General features: G+C 37.0%; 1 protein-coding gene across 5 annotated transcripts in view; it reads left to right on the forward strand.

The window, feature by feature from the left end:
- The window catches only part of SLC4A10 (solute carrier family 4 member 10), a 161,517-nt gene extending 142,651 nt beyond the window's left edge, over positions 1-18,866 (forward strand). For 3 of the 5 annotated variants that reach the window (XM_059394076.1, XM_059394075.1, XM_059394077.1), the window contains 4 exons: positions 8,414-8,481; positions 11,011-11,127; positions 11,948-11,986; positions 16,756-18,866. In XM_059394076.1, coding sequence (XP_059250059.1) covers positions 8,414-8,481; positions 11,011-11,127; positions 11,948-11,960 — 198 coding nt within the window. In that variant the 3' untranslated portion in view covers positions 11,961-11,986; positions 16,756-18,866. The remainder of the gene's footprint in view (positions 1-8,413; positions 8,482-11,010; positions 11,128-11,947; positions 11,987-16,755) is intronic. The other 2 variants (XM_059394074.1, XM_059394073.1) reach the window with 2 other exon arrangements.
- Positions 18,867-19,352: the final 486 nt, after the last annotated feature.

Consider the following 19,352-nt stretch of genomic DNA (forward strand, 5'->3'; position numbering starts at 1 on the left):
AGTTATTTTTGAAATAGAGGAAATGGTTATGATCTGATCTGCTTTCAAAGTGCTTCAAGATTGAGTAAATGTAGTTTGAGAAAATTTGGGGATTTAATTACTTCCGTGAATTCCTGATCTATCCTATTCTATTTTATGCATTAAGATGATTTGTTTTAAGTTTTATGGCATATTTAAAGTTCGTGTGTAAGTCTAGGTCTCCTTTGAAGGCTAGTAACCATAATATTTTAAAGAAGTGCTTAAAAGTTTCTATAAAAACTATGAAGAGTCTAACTGGAAAAAAAAAAGACCTGTATACTGTTTACTGAAACAATTGAGTCCATAGGTTGTAACATATAAGAACAACATTTCCATGTGAATAGAAATGAAGATGAAAGAAAATATTTGGTGAAAATTCTTTCTACTTTTCCTTAATCTACAAGGTGGTCTGTACATATGCTATTTCCTGTCTACAGCACAGTTTCTCAAATTGTGGATATATTCCTCTCTCCTTAGGGGAATTCGTTTGCAAACTCTTCAATGGTTCTAGCTTTTACTCAGTCATTAGGTGAAGTCAGGTTAGGCCACAAAGTCTAATGAAATTTCTCCTCAGATGTTTTTACAAATATGGCTATCTAATACATGACTGGCTGGCATTCTTTTACTTTTCAGTGGTGACCCATCACTGACAGAGGATTCCCACGTTAGAGATGATCATGATAGTGTATTTTATATATACATGTTTACATCATGATGATGTATTGATCATAATGCTGTATCTTAATTTTGCATAATTATTTCAATTTTCCAAAATAATGAAGAAATAATTAGAAACATATTTTTAGTAATATTATTACATTAAAAATATGATATCATAAAATTATCATTACTTCTTTATTTTTCTGTTTGACATACTTAAGTATGAGATATTTTAAAAAATAAATATTTTAAAATAAATTTTAAAAATATTTTATATTAATATAAATATAAATATTTATATTTAAAAATATTTTAAATAAATATTTTAAAAATTTTAAAATAATATTTTAAAAAATATCTTAACTAGGGTATTTCTTTTTAGGGCTTTAGTAAAGGTTTTATCTCCTCCTCTGATACCATTTAAGAAGAATATGGCAGAATTTGGCATACATTAAATGTAAATAATGTATGGATGTATAAGATGGACAGTGGAATAAAAATTCTGCAGGTTTAAGTTATCCATGCTTGATGTAATTAAAATTATGCAGGTTAAGAAATCCTCAAGAAAGTTGAAATTCCAAGGGAGACAATTTTGAATATAAAACTCATTGACCATGTCCCTTCAGTCTTTCTGATAATGAGAATACTTTAAGTGTACTAAGGCAGTAACTTATAAATGTTATCTCGCTTTATTTTCATGCTTTGATTCCCTGTTTAAATGTCTCTACTACTTCCCTAGAATAAGTTAGCAAGAGCCCCAGCTGTATAATCGTCCCTTTCACAGCATTCTCCTTAGGTCATATCCATACCATGGAACACTCTTTCCCTTCCAGAATTTCATAAAATGAAAAATGGTGTGTATATATAACATACTATGTTTAATATTCTTCCCTTATAAGAAAAATTTTAGATTCTCCCTTTATATGTCTATGAAATATGAGAGAACAAATTTGATAGTAATCATAAATTTATTCACATCTCTCATTTCCATTGCCCAGAAGCACTTCTGAGGTTGTGTATGTATGGTACATGCGTGTGTCCCAGATGTTCCATTTTGAAATTTATTAATCTTAGATAGGCAGAGACCCTATTCAATAAGCTTCTAACTTTTTTATGTCATAGATCCACTGTACTCCAATGGGTGTTTACTGTTTTTTGATTATGAAGATATATATTTTAGAAGTAATCAAATACTACTAAATTTCCTAGAATTCATGTTTTCCAAAAGGATGCAAGCATAGATTAAAAATTTATAGAGGCAAATTCACCACCGTGTCCTTCAAAGTTGAGTCTAAGAAAAAGTAGGGGGAAATCCCTTGCAATACCTCAATCAGGCAGCTTTAAAAATCTGTGATAGATTAATGTGATGACGCCCGCGTGTGAATCCCAGCATGTGGAAAGAAACAAGAGAATCAATAATAAAATGTGGACACAATTCATTATTGAACATTTAAATATAGTTCTGACCAGTGCAAAGAAAGATAATTCTCCTTCTGACAACTAGAGAAAGAAAAAGTTTAAAGATGTTCACTTTCTAACTTGGAATTAGTTACTAAAAGCGCATGATCAGTATAGCGAATGGAATGATTTAAGAAAGATTGTACTAGATCTTAAATCCTTGTTGGTTTTTTATTTGGTCACCCAGATCTCAGTATTTCATTATCTTGAGGCTCTGGACTCCAGTGATGGATGTGATCTTGTGACTGTAGCATCTTATATGAAGGCCCGGTCTTCTATGAAATTGTGCATTCAGGTGGTAAATGGACAAGTTCTCCAGAAATGCTGCATTTCTGCAATTGCTCAGATTAATTGAGTAACTTTGATTGTGATCTGGAAAGATGGTAAATAGCAGAAAATGTTCAGCTCCCTGAGACTCGAATTTAAAGTAGGCTCACCTCTTGTCCTTTCGATGATAGTTATAAGCTTGTACCTTTATCCTCCTGGGTTTTCTTATCAGTAGCCCACTTCTGGTCTTATGGCATTGAGAAAACATTAGTTTGACCTTAAAATTCAATAATGAGTTAAGCAGAATAAATAGCTACACAGGCCAGTCCAAGGTCGCAGAGCTTCTGTTCCAAATTTTCATGTACTTCATGCATATGCATATGCATATGCTTCAGTTTTTAGAAAGAAAGGATTATAATCAGGATAGAAATGAATATTGGAACCCTGACATTTTGCACATTGCTCTGTGTAAAGGGAAGACTGCAGAATCAAATTCTGGATGTCCAAATGTGCTCAGAGTACCAACATGCTTTCCTTCCTACTTAAATATTCTCTAGGACATTGTACACATTTGACAAAAGGGCTGCTGTTAAAAGCAGAAAGCCCCAGCAGAATGTTTGCTCCTGGGTGGGTGGGGGTAGAAGGCAGTTAATGTTAGATAAATCCTGGAAATTGAGCCCTGGACAGTGATCATGATATTGACACTTTCTGGTTTACGGAGGTTCACTTCAACATATATGCTATGGGAGAAAACAAAAAGAAGCAAAAGAGACTTATGATCTGTATGAAGAAGGATCACGAGTAAGGCAAGAAGATGCAAAAGTAAACTAAGAATAAGTGCAATTAATGCAATTAAATTACAGAGGTCTTACTGCTAAGAAAGATGAGAATTAGTTATGGATTGGGGAAGCATGGTCTAATTACTACAGAGGCAAACGCTATTTCTAACTGAATCTTAGAGTAAGGCGAGCGTAATCTTCATTAAGCGGTGATTTTCAAAGTGTAGTTCTAGGACCTTTGTTGCATCAGTCAACACCTGGCAACTTGTTAGAAATGCAAATTCTTATACCACATTCCAGACTTATTGAATCAAAACTCTGTGGCTAGACCTAGAAATCAGTGTTAACGAGACCTCCAACTCCTTTTGACACATGCTAAAATTTGAAATAAGACCTTTTCTAAAACCACAGTATCTGTATCTCCAGAATATAATCTTCTAAATCCAAGCTACTCTATCAAAAGTTCTGTGTCTTATAATAATTTTGTTAAGTCACTTGGAGATATCGAATCAAATGTTCTGATAAAAACATGCCACATCCAGTTATTTATTTGAATTCTAGGTAGACTCCTCCTTCTCTCCATTTTTCCTTGTTTAGCTTTCATTGTTAAAGTGATTAGTTGTACGTACTGGTTCTTCTATCTCCTGGAAATTTTAATACATCCCTCTTAGACACATCACATTTTATGGCTTCCAGAGTACTGTGTGTGTGCGGGGGTGGGGTGTGTTTAACGTTTGCAGCATTATCTTTTATACCAATAATCAAAGAAGAAAGTGGTCTGAGTTCTTTGGACTTTGTTTTCCTCTTGGATAAAATAAATGGGTCAAACTTGATTGCTGAAGTCCCTTTCATTTTTTTAAGATTCATGAATTCTAAAATTCCTGAATATTTTCTGTAATACTTTAACCGTCTTTGTGAACATTGGCTTTCTGCTGTTGTTCAGACCTTGAGCTATTTGAGAGTTCCTACATAGATACAGATTTTACCTGAGAAGTGGGTATAGTAATAGACGCTACCTATTTCACTAAAGGTAGAGCATTTGTCATGATAGATGAATGATCTTTTATGCTGTCACAAATTATAATTCAGATCCATACTTCCTACTAATCAAAACACACCACAATTTTTTTTAAAAAGACCACGTTTATTTACTTGAGAGTGTGAACATGTGTGTAAGAGAGAGCAGTGGGGGGAGGGGCAGCAGGAGAGGGAGAAACAGACTCCCCCCTGAGCAGGGAGCCCAACACAATGTAAGGACACAAGGCTCATCCCAGGATCCTGGGATCATGACCTGAGCTGGAAGACAGACACTTAGCTGGTTGAGCCAACCAGGTGCCCCAAAACACACCACAATGTAACTCCAATTTTATTTTTCACTGAGCACAGGGCTTTGTCTCTAGCTGGGCTAGTTGTTATTGTCCTATTTGTTTCTACTTTTTATTCTTAGCCTACATTGTTTCTAGAGTTTCTTCCTGTCTTCTACCAAACTGATCAAATAAGACTGGCTCAGATACTACTTCCTCTCTTCCTGTATTTTGTGCAGTGATCCTTCTTGTCTATCCTCTGAGAGAATAGTGTATGTCTTTTCATTGCTATGTCATCAGTACCTGGTGGACTACTATCATGCTCAATACATATTTGATAAATGGGTTCGTGAGTAGGCTCCTGGACAATTCACTGTGCGCCTAGCCCATAATGTGTGCTGAGTGTTTTGAGTGCCATTGATTTGATTTCTTTTTTTTAAGCCTCAGTTTTCCTGCCTTTTACTAGATATAACATTAACTATCCTTCACTTATGTAGTATCTGAAAAATTCTTTGGCTGTCTTAATTAAAAGATGGCATTCAAATCACAGCATGAGTAGTCTTCTAGTCAAATTGGTGAAATCCTTCAAATGTTCTTGGGTAAACTTGGATCATCATTCTTTAACATCTTCACCACACTGTAGAACTCAGTGTATTTTCGATGGACCCCGTGTAAATGAAGTGCTACATGGAGCTCATTTTCAGGTCCTTCTGACTTATAAACTGATGGATACCCAGTTAGCTTTGTGCTCTCACTGTTTTTCCTGTATGATTGAGATAAACTAGGTTGTCATTGTCGTGACGGCCAATGCCTGATTTGACTGTTCCTCCCCAGAAAGTCTCAGATTTTTGGCTTCCTCACAGTGCTGCCTGGGATGCAGCCGGCCCTCCATCCCTGAGCTCTGGGGCCCACCCAGCTTCCTTCTGGCACTGAAGGCAGCGGCTGCTCCGCCACCCTTCTCTTCAGATAAGCATGGCTTGGAAATGCTATCTTTAGAGGTGATGAGTTTTTGTTTGGATAGAATTATGACTAGTATAAAGCCCACACATGCTAACAAGCCACAGAGTGCAAAATAATTATTGAAAGCAATTTGAGAGAAAAGTGGAAAATCATCTGAGGAAAAAACAAAATTGTTCCCAAAGCTTTGGTCCAATTTTCTGCTGTTACGTTGAATCTTGAGCCTTCATTTTCCGCTGCCGGGTCACCTCAGCACTGATGGCAGTGTTCTTCTCTCTCTCTCAATCACTCTTATTTATTTATTTTTTTAAATTTTACTCTTTATTGAACCTTTTGACTTGCCTTCTTGACATTTTATTCCAAGTTGGTCAGAAAGATACTATATACCAATCTTACTTTCCAGTGGACTACCAAGAAAAGCAATGCCTTTTGCTTGTATCTTGGTTTTACCTAAATAGCATTTGGGATCACTGAATGTTTTCTCTTTATGTCCCTTCATGTGTATTAAGGTAATGTTTTCAGTAGAAAAAGTAAAGTTTTTTACCTGAAAGAATACATATGCTCAGTCCATGGCCTCAATGTTGTGCTTATAAGTCAATATGACATATGTATTATGTTCCATATATAGTGACTAACCCATTTGCAAGGCATGCCTTATTCCAGGATGCAGATGAGCTCTGCTCAAATGCTAAAATGTGTAATTTAAAACCAGTGATACTGTCTACTCATTTTGAATTAGTTTTAATAGTACTGCCAATGATATGAGAAATAGTCTTAATATACATGAAATACATGTTAATAAAGTATATCATCTGATATCTATAACTACATGTATGTTTTTTGACACTTTTATTTTATTTTATTTCATAAAAGGAAAAATATTTTTGAAGGACAACAGATAAAAAGAATAGGATTAGTTCCTATAATATAAAGTGCTAACTAACAGGTGCCATTCTTACCACAGCATATAAATGTAACAAAGTGTTTGTGTTTGACCAGGGCAGGAACTTACAAGAAAAGAGCAGCAGAGTCATGCAGTTCCCTGAACTTTCCATTATTACACAGCACAGTCTGGCCATAGATAACTGTAGGCAGCATGGTTAAAGTCCCGGCAGAGGGAAGCCTGCTTTGGTCAGTAGGTTGGATGTGGACAGAGAGCACTCCAAGAGTGAAAATGAGACCTGCCCCCACATTACATTTTATATTCATAGGTTAGCCAACAGGCTCTAGAAAATACTGTTTCTCTAAGTAACAAGAAATACAGCAAGGACTCTTCAGAGGCGGCATGCAAGTTAAGGCCAATGCCTGGATGGTGGTAAGAATGGCCTTTCCTGTCAGAAATGACATCAGCCAAAGGTCATGTCTTTCTGGAAGCTGATTTAAATCAGTCAAGCTATGGTTAAGCTCCTAAAAGACAAATGAGCCTCCAGGGTCATCCTATTTTCTCTAGCTCTTCATCTCTAAATTCAGGTTCCATTTTTGATATTACACAAGGAATAGAATCTTGCCATCAGTGACAATACAGATGCACCTAGAGGGTAGTATGCTAAGTGAAATGTCAGACTAAGACAGATGCCATAAATTCTGATTGATTCTGATGATTTTACTCATACATGGAATCTAAAAAGCAAGACAAATGAATAAACAAACAAAAAGCAGAATCAGAACTATAAATACAAAGAACAAACTAATGGTTGCCAGAGGGAAATGGTGTTGGGGGATGGGCAAAATCTAAGACAGGGAGTGGAAGATACAGGCTCTTGGTTATGGAATGAATAAGTCACAGAATAAAAGGCACCACAGAGGGAACATAGTCAATGGGATTGTCATAGTGTTGTATGGTGATAGGGGGTAGCTACACTTGTGGGCAGAGCAAAGCGTATAGAGATGTTGAATCACTATGTGTATACCTTGTGTGTCAGTTACACTAAAAGAATACATTAAATAAATAAAAGTCCATTTCTGGAGATAGAACTAATGATTCTAACATTTTTAAATGGCCCCAAATCATTCTCTGAACTTGAGTGTTGCTAATTGACCCATTTGAAAATAAATGCTTTATATAAGAGCTATAATCTATAGATAACTAAAATTTTTTGGTGCATGGAAAAAAGTTGATAACATTATTGAAAACTAAACCAGGACATTTCAATATGGTAGGAAAAGATTATCTGTATCTTAAAGATATGGCTTTAAAGTGTTCTATATGAAGAAATGAATATATGAAGTATTTCTACCTCTTGGGGATGGGTAGGATATTGTGGTTGTAAGAAGAAATCTGAGGCATAAAACAAAAGCCCAAAATGTGTCTGGTGGAAAGCACACCTGTGTTTTTGTCCATACAGAAAGGTGACATCTCAGAAAAAATCTCTAGAGCAGTTGTTCTCAAAGTGTAATCTTTAGACCAGCATAATCAGCATCACCTGGAAACTTACTAGAAACATAAATTCTTGGGCCCTACTCCAGACCTACTGAATCAGAGATTCTGGAGGTGGGGCCTCACAATCTGTATTTTTTTCAAAGCTCTCTAGGTGATTCTGATGTAAAATAAAGCTTGAGAACCACAGTGCTAAATATATCTCTCATTCCCTTCTGACAGAGCATTCTGGGATTGTAATTTAAATCTTATAACAATGAAAACAATTACACTGTCCATATGTTTTTCCTTTTAAAATTTGGATTATTTAAAAAAAAAATGTGCTTGGAAATTAACCACGTTTTACATTGAGTGACATGAAGGAGATTGTTGTTAGCATTTAAATTACTTTGTGGTATGAGACTCTCATTAATTACTTATGTTCTTGGTAGCTGGTGCTTTATTGAAAGGACCTGTGCTAGCATTAATAAATGCAAACAAAGTGGAAGGTCCTGAGGTTAATGAGATAGTGAAACATTAATCTGTGTTTCTTCTTTAATGTAAAATGGAGACTCATCAGGTTCACTTTATATATTTTACATTTGTCTTTCCAGGAAGAACAAAGTATGCTAGCTATGGAAGAGGAGGGCACGGTGCAGCTCCCGTTGGAAGGGCACTATAGGTAAGATATACACATAAAAGCTTTAAGTCATGGAATGTGTTCTTATATGCTTAAGAATTTCCTACTGTGTGGATTCCTGCAAAGATTTGTTGAAGCTGTGTTAGAGTAGAAAGAACTGAAACTAGGAGTTAGATTACCCTGTCCTAGTACTAAGTTCTGACCCTAATAACTGTGTGAGTATAACCCAGTAGCTTAAAATGAAGGGGGAGGGGCAGCAGGAAACCTTGTTTGTAGTCTTTTCTTCTCATATTTTATAATGGATACAAGAACATTGTATTGTTCTCTTTCTTAACCTTGAAAAGTAGCAGTTGAAGATGGGTTGAGATTTGATGCCAGAATACATGAGCTAGGTAGGTATTCACTAAATTGATCCCAGGTAAATGTTTGAACTCTGGAAGGTTGCCCCTAAAATATGGCATTGCCAAAGAGATTATCTATTTCTTGAGTTAGAAGATTCAGTTTTACCAGTCATTTTAGTAAATATTTATGTAACTCTCCAAAATATGTTATTCTTCTTTAGACACAACAACATGCAAAAGAATCCAAACTCCTATGCATTATAATAAAGACCTATGAAAGTATTTGGCCAAAAGTTGTCTGTATGCATATGAGACTAATATACAGTCTCAAAGTGCTTAAGGATAATTTAAGGCCATGCCAGTAAAAAAGGAGAGAAAATTTTTCTCTGAGGAGAAAATTTACCATACTATTGACCAAAAAATTAGAATCTTCTAGATCTTCAGGGTGTGCTGTAAAACCACATTCCCTAGGTTTTTAAAATATAATTATCTATCACATAATCATGGAAAGTCATTTTATCTTTTTTCAAGCCATACTCAAGTTTTAAAATCCTGTTGATTGTTTTGTCGAATCAATATATTCCCACATGTATGTTGTAGAAACTTAGTCTTATGTGGTACCCCTCTTGGAAAGATGTTTTGGTTAGATGTATTTCCATCCTGCATTCCAGTGTGGAGGCTCACACTACATGCTGCCATATTAAAGAATCTAAGGGGTGCTGCATTTTTTTAAAGTGTAATTTTATTTAATCCAGCACTTTCTTTCTAAAAAAAATTTTTTTTAAATTTCTTTTCAATGTGCCAGTATTCATTGTCTATGTACCACACCCAATGTTCCATGCAGTACGTGCCTTCCATAATACCCACCACCATGCTCACCCAACTTCCCACCCCTTGCCCCTTCAAAACCCTCAGATTGTTTTTCAGAGTCTATAACTTTCTAAACTCTTTTGCTTACAAGACTCATTGTCATATAATATCATGAAAAACATGTGTTCATACAACATTTTTGGGAAACTGGTTGATCTCATGCTTTGAGTCACTAAGGGCTGCTGGATTTGAGGAACTAAAGAATGTATTTCTAGACTGGAAAGGGAGGGAGCCTGTGAGATGCTAGGGTTTGCTCCAGACCTTTGGTGTCCCTCTTAAAAGTCTTACTTGTTTCCCTCTGTGAACAGCCACCAGTGAGGGTCATGTGAGGTCAGCCTAGGATTTCTCTAGAACATGTATTTTTTTCCCCCCTTCATAGCAGGCTATCTTTTCCACGTGTAGTAAGAAGAGTGCTGTTTTCTCACTAGAAACTTTTTTCGACTTGGCCTGTGATTTATCTCTGCTGCTATTTGGTTGTGTTTCTAGCCCTGGGAATATTTTAGAGAGTTCTGAATGTCACCTATAATTGGTGTCATTTTAAAATGCAAGAAAAGCACCCGACATTGTACATGTCCTGATATTGTAGGCTCCCCTAGTCATTTGGAAAGACTTCTGCCAAATACACAGACTGCCTTCATTTATTCAACAAATACTTGTTGAGTGGGTACCAAGTGTCAGGCCCTGTTTGAGTCTTAGGCAAACAGTCACAGATGAATGGTCAAGAAACCTTTTCTCATAAGACTTATGTTCAAGTGGAATAGATGGAGATAGGGGAGGCAGAAAATGACCAAATGAACAAGGAATAGAGTACGGTACTTTAGATGGTGAAAAGTGCAGTGAAAACAAAAAGCAAAAAAGGGTAAGTGTATTCTGAGGGGATAGAAATAGAAATTTTAAATAGAGTCGTCAGCAAAGACCTCTCTGAGTAAGTGACATTTAAACAAAGGAGAGAAAGAGTTGTACCATGTAAAGGATCGTCATGAGTAGAAGGAAGAACAAGTACAAGGCCCTGAGGCAGTAGCTAGCCTGTAGTATTCCAGAACAGTCAGGAGACCTTTGCATTGTGGCTGGAGAGGAAGGAGCAGGGTTGTGATGGCAGGAGATGGAGTTGGACGGTGAGGACGGGGTCAGAGCCTATGGTCCATCTACTAGGCTCTTTCTGAGTGAGTGAGAGGCACTGTTGATTTGATTTTGATTTTTCATAGATTTTTAAAAGTAATTATGAGAATATTCCTTATCTTTTTAACTATCAAAAAACACTGTACTAAGGCACAAGACTGTCCTATATATAGTATCTGTTTCTAGACAACTGCAGTTACTTATTTAATTTTTTAAATTTCATTTTGGGTAAACTATCTAGAGATGATCCATCTGTGATCAATATTTCTGATGAAATGTCAAAGACTGCCTTGTGGAGGAACCTTCTGATGACAGCTGATAACTCGAAAGATAAGGAGTCAAGCTTTCCTTCTAAAAGGTTTGGATTCCAAAGTGATGTGAATTTGTATTGATCCCAACCCTTTTATGACATGAATCCATTAGCAAAAGAATAGTAATTGTTAACATTGAATTCAGGTCTAATATATTTCAGGAAGTTCTTTTTTAAAAGTAGGCAAAAATTATAATAGGTACATTTGTTAGTTTGTTTTTCAACATCTCCCTTTCAAATTAAAAGCTCACTCCAAAACTATGACAGTGGGGAAAACAATGTTATAAATGACTCCCAATGCATGGCATTTTTGGACATTCAGTTGGTCTACTCTTTTGCAGTAAGATTCCATTACATTCCTTCATCACCCACCTTCCAGGACCCTCTTAGATGTCTGACCTCATTTTGCACTCCCCCTTGTCCTTTCTGAAACCCTATGTGCATGTGAATGGTTATTTCTTATTTAGTATATTTCCAGGCCCCTATTCCAACCCCCTGAAAATCTTGCCTAAATTCCTTATTCTGAAACTTTCAGCTCCAGAAAGTTCTATGGATTCTTATTTCTCTGTATACAAGCAACTCCCATAGTTGTAGATGCTAAGTTTTAAATGCATGCTGGGGGAGGAGTGTGTCCTTAAATATCAAGAGTCATCACATGATTTCCATGGAATTTTCCAGAATTAGTAAATAAGGGTTCAAACCACCCAGGCTTCTTAGTTGCTGATCTGAAGAAAAATCTCTGTGTTATGTTAATAGCATAAGAGTGATTGAGGGATTTGGGACAGTGTTTAACTATTAACTTCCTTTATTTTCATGACCTTAAATTAACTTTTTCTACTTAATTTTTATATTACATTTTTGTCATAAGCTCCCCTTCCTAATCACTCTAGAAGCTGATTCCCCAAAGGTAAGACCCTCTCCCTCATACCTATTCCTTGGTTGTATTTCCTTATGTTAAATGGTGTTTCCTGGAAACCTGGTCAGCCTATGTTCTCTATGTGAGTTTTGGGGAGGCAAAAGGCATGGAGAGTCTTGGGCTTAGATCTAGTATCAGACTGAGTGTTTATGGTATTCCTAGAACTACTCAACTCTCTAAGAAAGTTTGAAACTTGAGTGAACTTTTTTCCCCACATGATTTATACAAATGCATCCTATATAAATCAACAAATCTCATAGAACTATATTAGTAATGACATCAAATTTCTATATTGGAAAAAAGAAAATTTATCCTTTGAATTAAGAAATTGCAAAGCTGGGAGCTTCCATCTCTGCACCCCATGCTTCCAAACCTTTAAACCTTATCTGGCTTCACGAGAAATATTTGGAAATGAGGGCTCAGAAAAGATATTACATTAGACTTACAGAATCTCTTGTTGCTGATTTTTGTCACCCCAAAATGGCATGCTGTTTCAGTGTCATCTCTGTCCCAAAAAGACAAACAGTAGACGTGCAGAGTCTTCAGAAAGCTGGGAATTAGTCATCTCTCTCTCTCTCTCTCTTCTTCTCTTCTTCCCACCCCCCGCCCCGACCCCATAGACAACTACCTCTAACACACCAGAGGTTAGTTAAAGTTAGTAGGCTCCCTCGGACTTTTGATCGATGTCTTCTATCTTTAACAGGGCTTTAAATTCTTCGTGTATTTCTTTGCTTGGTTCAAGCAGAAATAATATTTTATTCTAAATCATTCTTTATATTACTTTCCCAAAGATCCTTTCCACAGTCTGATAGAGTCATCCTCACAGTAACTCTGTTTTGGTAGAAGTCTTGGAAGAAAATCAGAGTTAGGAGAAGGGTAATTTCTCAAACCCATTGGAATATGTGTTTGTGGACTCTTTCACGTTAAAGATAGGGCATTTCTCTGATTCTTTAAAAAATGGGAAATCCAGGTTTATGAGCTCCAAATAAACTGTCAGCCAGCCATGGGAATATGTGGACAGTTTGAGAAAACCAAACTTACAGATACTGTTCTTCCTGCACTAAATGGATCCAGAGTACAAACACTTTCTTGGTTTTCTGTTGTTTCAAGCAAAAAATTTTATGTCATGATATTTTAGGTACTCCTTAAAGTAAATAGTAAAGTCAAGTGATGCTTTTCATCAGAAATCCTTAGCTGTTTTTAAGAAACACAATATGCCTTAAGCAGGTCCAGTTTTGTTAAGACCATCGTTTATAATTTGATATAATCATTCGTTTCTTACTCTTTGAACATATGTTACCATTAACATGAGACTCAAACTATTGTGCATGGATGTTTACCTTAGATGTGATGAAATCTGTAGCTTTCCATGTGAAAATATCTATTGGTTCATGGCTAATGTCTTTTATCTTCGTGACAGTGGAAGCTGGCAGAAAAAGTGTGGCTTCCACAAATCCTAAAACCACCCACACTAATGACAATACCCTCCCAAAGCCATTGCTTTCTCATAGTGTGTTTGTTGAATGCATTGAAATGTGATGACCAGGAACTCTAAAAATTTTCTGCCTGCTAGAGTATCTGTTGGCAAACAAAATAAAAACAAAACAAAAACCTAAAGACCAGGTTACCAGGGTCTGTATCTCTTGAGACCTAAGCTCAGAAACCTGACAGTTTTTGGCTCCTGACCCCCACCCCGTAATCCATCCTGTCCCTTGCTATTGGTCCTGCATGCCTGTCAGAGCATCAGAGAAGCCTAGGTATTTTTCCTTAGTGGAGTTTGGAACAGCAGTTGTATTTTCTCCATCATTTCATTCACTTCTCACTGCTAAAAATGTCTTATCCACTCTGACCGAAAGAAGGATCTAAGAACTAATTGCAAATTTGACCACATCTGTAGGATGTCTAATTTGATCCTTGTTCAACAGTGTAATGCATACATGTGACAAGCTCCTCTGTGGCTTATTGAATTGGATTGGCAGAAATAGGTCTCATTAAAAACCACATTGCATGAGAATAGAATTGCTATGTTTTATAAAACTGACACACAAGATTGACATTTCTTGGGAAGGTAGCCGGCAACATTGGGAAAAACAGCCCTTGATTTTTGCCCTGGCGGAGGCTGAGGCTAGGCTCTGCGGCCACCTTTTCTGCTCTCCTCTAGCTACCCACTTCTTATATCCCAGATTCTCCTTCTTTGCTCTGATTTCCTAGGCTGATGCCCTCTCGTGACTGCTTGGTAAATGTTGTTCATCTATTTTGGTGTGATTGAAACATAACAGTTTCATGGATGCTTGGCAACATGAAGGTAACAGGTCATGTTCTGCTGTCTCCTGAAATATTATTTCCTTATATTTTAAATTGTAACTCCTTGAAGGGCAGGGCACTGTCTCATCTACCTTTTATCCCTAGGTTTTGCAGAGGAGCTAGTATGTAATAGATATGTTATATATGTCTATTGTCATAGCTATCATAGATATGACACAAAGTTGATAAAAAGAAGTAGTATGTTTGTTACAATGAAAATTTAGAATGGATTGGAATCCTGAAAAATGAACATCACTAGAAATAAAGAGAGGAATAGGCATACAGTAAGAAGGTAGATTCAAGTCAATCATATTTTTCATGGAAATCTTGACCTGGCTATAAAATTTCTGCTTGGTAGTTTGTTGAAATCTAATCTGATACCCAAACCACTGGTTTTAAAGAGGGGGGAAAACCCCCACGCTGATCATTTCATTGATTATTGTTTTATAACCAAATAACCAGCATGACCAAAGCAGGACATCGGGACAAAGCAAATCTGTGAATTAAGTCAACATTCTGAATCTTTTCTCACTGCTCGGTGACTAATAGTGAGTGCCATTGGGAATGTGCTGGTTTCTAAAAAAGTGTTGGAGCAGAACATCGTGCTCACAGGAGCCGTGTCTGTGTGGAGAGTCCTGTATGTCTCCATCTCTACAGTCTCCTACAGAGATGATCTTTTATTCTATTTTCATTATAATTGAGAACACCAGCCTCAGAATTCTGGCATTTGAGATGTAAGAGAATTTAGGGACCACATAGTCCCAAACTAATTTACAGATGAGGAAACCAAGTCCCAGAGAGATTAAATAACCAGTCCAAGGTCCCACAGCTCTTCCTTGGCTTCTGGGACCTGAACGGAACCTACCAGTTTCCATTTCGGGCTTCCTCAGCTGCCCCCATGCTGCCCTTTCTCGCTAGCTTTGTGTGGGAGCCAGGTAAAGCCCAAGGGAAAGTTAATTTGGAAAGTAGGGTAGCAGACACTTGTCATATGAAAGGCACTTAAAGTAGAAGAAAGTGAGTCATGCAGATAGGGGAGTTAAAAATACAGAGTTAAGGCTCTCAACACATCATGTGCACACTGTCATCTCTTCTCGTGGAAGGAGAAAAGAAAAGGGAGAAAAGTTGCTTTGCTCTGACCTGTAAGTAGTGTGTGCTGAGAAGTGTGGCAGGCGTACACGCGGGTGCCATAGACACTCGCTCACACCAGCTCTCAGCGCTGGCGGCGTGCCACAGATGGCAGAAGCTCGGGCACGTCTTACCTGATGGTGCCGGGTGGCGGTGACAACTGAGAAGGGCTGTTTCTAGCTTGAATTGGAGGAAAAACAATTTTAAAAACACACTCGTAGAATGTGTCTAAGTTATTGACCACTAAGAAAGCTGTGCAGGAGGCCGCGTGGAAAAAAAAAAAAAGGTTTTAACTGTCACTTGATTACTTTGAGAAGAGTTAGAAAACCGAGGGTTTCCCCACCACCAACTATTTCATAAATTTATATTTAGGGACAAAGTTAGCGGTAAAAACGGGTGGGCTCTTCTGGCTCAGGGCTCTAGGTGGCAGGGAGGGACACAGGAGGCCGCAGGCATGGCGGGCTCTGCCGGGTGCTGGGAGTCATTGGGGAGTGAGCGGGTCTGCCCCTCGGGAAGCGTGTATTTCTTGCTGGGAGCTTCTCGCTTGTGAGCATGTTATTAGACTTCTCCACGAAAAGTGTTAACACGAGAGTAAGAAGAGTGTTCATTGGACAGCTATTGAAAAAAAGCATAGACAAAGATGGTAGGGTCTTATCACCAGCTTACCCATCCCCTAAGGTTAATTGGAGAACAGACAAAACGGAAGTCACTTGGGAACGAGTTGATTCTGGAGGGAGTGAGGTGATGAGGGAGGCCAGGATGAGGGTTAGTCTGCGCAGGTGTTTGGAGGGTGGGGTGTGGGGACGGGCACGTCCTCTCAAGCAGCGGAGATATGTCTGTCCTGCTGACCACAACACAGAGTTCACCAGAGATCAGGACCCAGCGTGGGCACAAAGAATGAACCCCTCGCAGCGAGCCCTGAGCTTCGTCCCACAGCATCTCATTGGTGTTCCCATGGTCAGTGCTTTCTCATTTCCGCACTGGCATTTTCAGCCACCATCACTAATTCTTCTGGCCAAATGAGGACGATGGCATCGATTCTGCATGCTTCTGGAACTGTTTTAAAATGTCTGGTTTTTGTTTCTTAGTTCCTGGTTTTTTTGTTTTGCTTTATTTTGAATTTCCCCCTTCCTGCAGTTCTTGGTTTCTACCTCACGGAGTGCAGAGGTTTTTAATTGTTGCTATCTATCCACGCTTCGCAGCATGAAAGTGCAATGCTAAGGGCCCGTGTGGTGCTTTGGGGTTGATGGGTTTTGTGTGTGAGCAAGCAGATCTCACAGTAGCCGCGCAGGATTGCAGTAATAAATGTCTCCTTTTCTCCCCCACTGTAGCCTTGAAAGCCGAAAAGAGAAGAAAGCTGACTCAGGGAAAGGTGTTGACAGGGAGACTTGTCTATGACTTGATCTTCAATTTATTTTTTACATATATATGAGAAGAGTGCCACAATTATTAATAAAACTGCTTTGATCATGTATTGTAAATTCTGTCTCTCATCCCAAATCCGCCTTCATACTGTAAGTAGTGCAATACTTGTTTCATTTCTGTGTTTAAACTTCTGAACAGTGAGACACCCTCGTGAGCATATACACTAGTTAATGCAAGAATCTCTGTGTTCCTTGCTGTATGTTAGACATTTGTCAACACTGGATTCTCATGGTTAGTTTTATGAGAGCAATAGCTTTCTTAAAGAGATGTCATATTTACCTAGTTTGTATTTTCCTACTTTAGTGACCTGAAGCTACCTGATAATTTCATTCAGAAGAATTTTGAAAGGTAGACTTACTCCTTTTTATTTTTTATAGCTTAGCATTAGTGACTTATTTCAAAAGACCCAAATCAAAAAGTTAGTTTGGAAATATTTTTTAATAATTGTATTTATGCATATCCTTGATTTACTATGATACATTTAATACTTAAGAGTTTATATGTAACTAAAACTTAAAGTCATTTGAAAAAAATATATAGAAACCTGTTCACAATTTGTTGAAAAGAATCAGAAACTAACGCAGAGTCAGGTAGTGTCTGCTTAACAATTCAAGTTGTGATTTATACCATCAAACACTAGGCTCGTAGGAAATGCTTCAGGAAACCTTTGTAAGTTTTGTGAGATTTTCATTATAAACCTTTATCAGAAATATCCCGTTAAATTTCTCTCCCATTTAAAACAAATGTTTCCCAAATAAACTTAATCTATACACAGCTGTGGAAGGCCACATGGGGAGTCTTTGTACATGAAATTTCACTTCTGTGTAGTTTTTCTGCTGCTCAAGGTCCAGTACTGCTTAATGCTGCTTCTGAATCATGTTCTAACGTTAGGCTGACAGGTCTCCAACTATATTTTTCTCTTCTGCAAAGCTCTTTTCCACTTTTTAATTGAATGCATGTTGTAGAAAAATAGTCTTTTCAATGAATATTTCAGATTCTGTTCGAGAAGATTCTGTAGATATTTCAGTCCATATGAAAACATCCATTTTTACTAAGCTTGCACAAGAGGAAGGAAAGTTAAGAATTTTTGGGCATTACTAAAAATATGGTATTTCATTTCATTTTAGATAATGTGAAGTTAATAAAGATGGAATCTTGTAGTGCTCTCATTTCCTAAGTATGACCGGTGATCATCGATCTTATGATCTGCAGTGTCCAATTTTACAATGATTCAGAGCCCCATGGCTTCTCTAAACTATTAAGTACCTATTTTGTGTGTAAGTGCACATGAAAAGTGAAAAAAAAATTCTCTTGTGATCAAGCTTATGAGGGAAATAAAAAACCCCAACAAAGCCTCCATTAGACTCATATTTTGATATTTCTGAAAACTCCCCTGACAATCTTTTAAGGAGCCATTTCTTTCATGGAATGTAAACCTAAAAACTATATAATAATTTGCAGCTAATATAGTTTGTGTTTATAAATGCCAAGGAAAAATACAGAAGCTTTCCATTCCAAGTGTGTTGCCTTTGTGTGTTTTATAATACAGATACCATATTGTAGACAACTCCATTGTTGTATGATTTAGACTAGCTGTACAGCCAGTCAGTCCCCAAAGCAGCCTCCTAGTGTTTTAATATATTAATAACTGTTCTGTTACAAATGATCATAGTGAATTAAAACCTTCACATGATCACTTATTTGAATAAGCAATCATACCCAATGAAATTCTGTATTTCTGAGTATTTTTATAGTCATTTTGTTCTTGTGTGAATTTTAATGCTATCTCTATGTTAATCCTAATATTTTGAAATCATATAAAATATAAGAAAAAAATGTAGTGTTATATATTTCCTCCTAATTTCAGATTCCTGGTCAAAATTACTGAATATCTTGAATGTAATTTATTGCAAAGTTCAAGTAATGTGTAAATGTGACTAGGATATTGTGTTTTTCACAACTAAGAAATGTTATGTGGAAATAAATATTTATCCTAATTAATTTCCTTGCACATTTTAAATTGTGATGCAAAGTGTCTTGTCTTTCTTCTCTTTAGTGTTAATCAGTAAGTCAATGTAGAACATTTTAACTGAACGTAATATTTATATTTAAACACCCCTGTTACGAAAATTTGGTGATGTAATGTTTCAAGAGTACTCAGACAATTTGAAGTTTATGAAAAGAATATTATGAGAGGTATAGTAGTATATATCTCTTCATTTTCTCAGGAAATTAGCGACTTGGGTGCAAATGGCATTGCTCCTAAGACTAGCAAAATCTTCCAAGGTCATTAGTAGGATTTCCCATAAGTAGAACTCCTTAGACTTTTGTTTTACTGCCCTACCCCATCACCCATCATGGGAAAAGCATTTCCTAAAATTTTTCTACTCCTTCTTTGTTACTCTGGGTCACATGGGACCCATAAATATTCTTTTATAGACATCTAGCAGTACGTTATGGAGGTAATTACATTCAGAACTCTAATGTACAGGTTAGAATTTTT

This window comes from Mustela nigripes, chromosome 3 (assembly GCF_022355385.1).
Source record: "Mustela nigripes isolate SB6536 chromosome 3, MUSNIG.SB6536, whole genome shotgun sequence".
NCBI lineage: Eukaryota > Metazoa > Chordata > Mammalia > Carnivora > Mustelidae > Mustela > Mustela nigripes.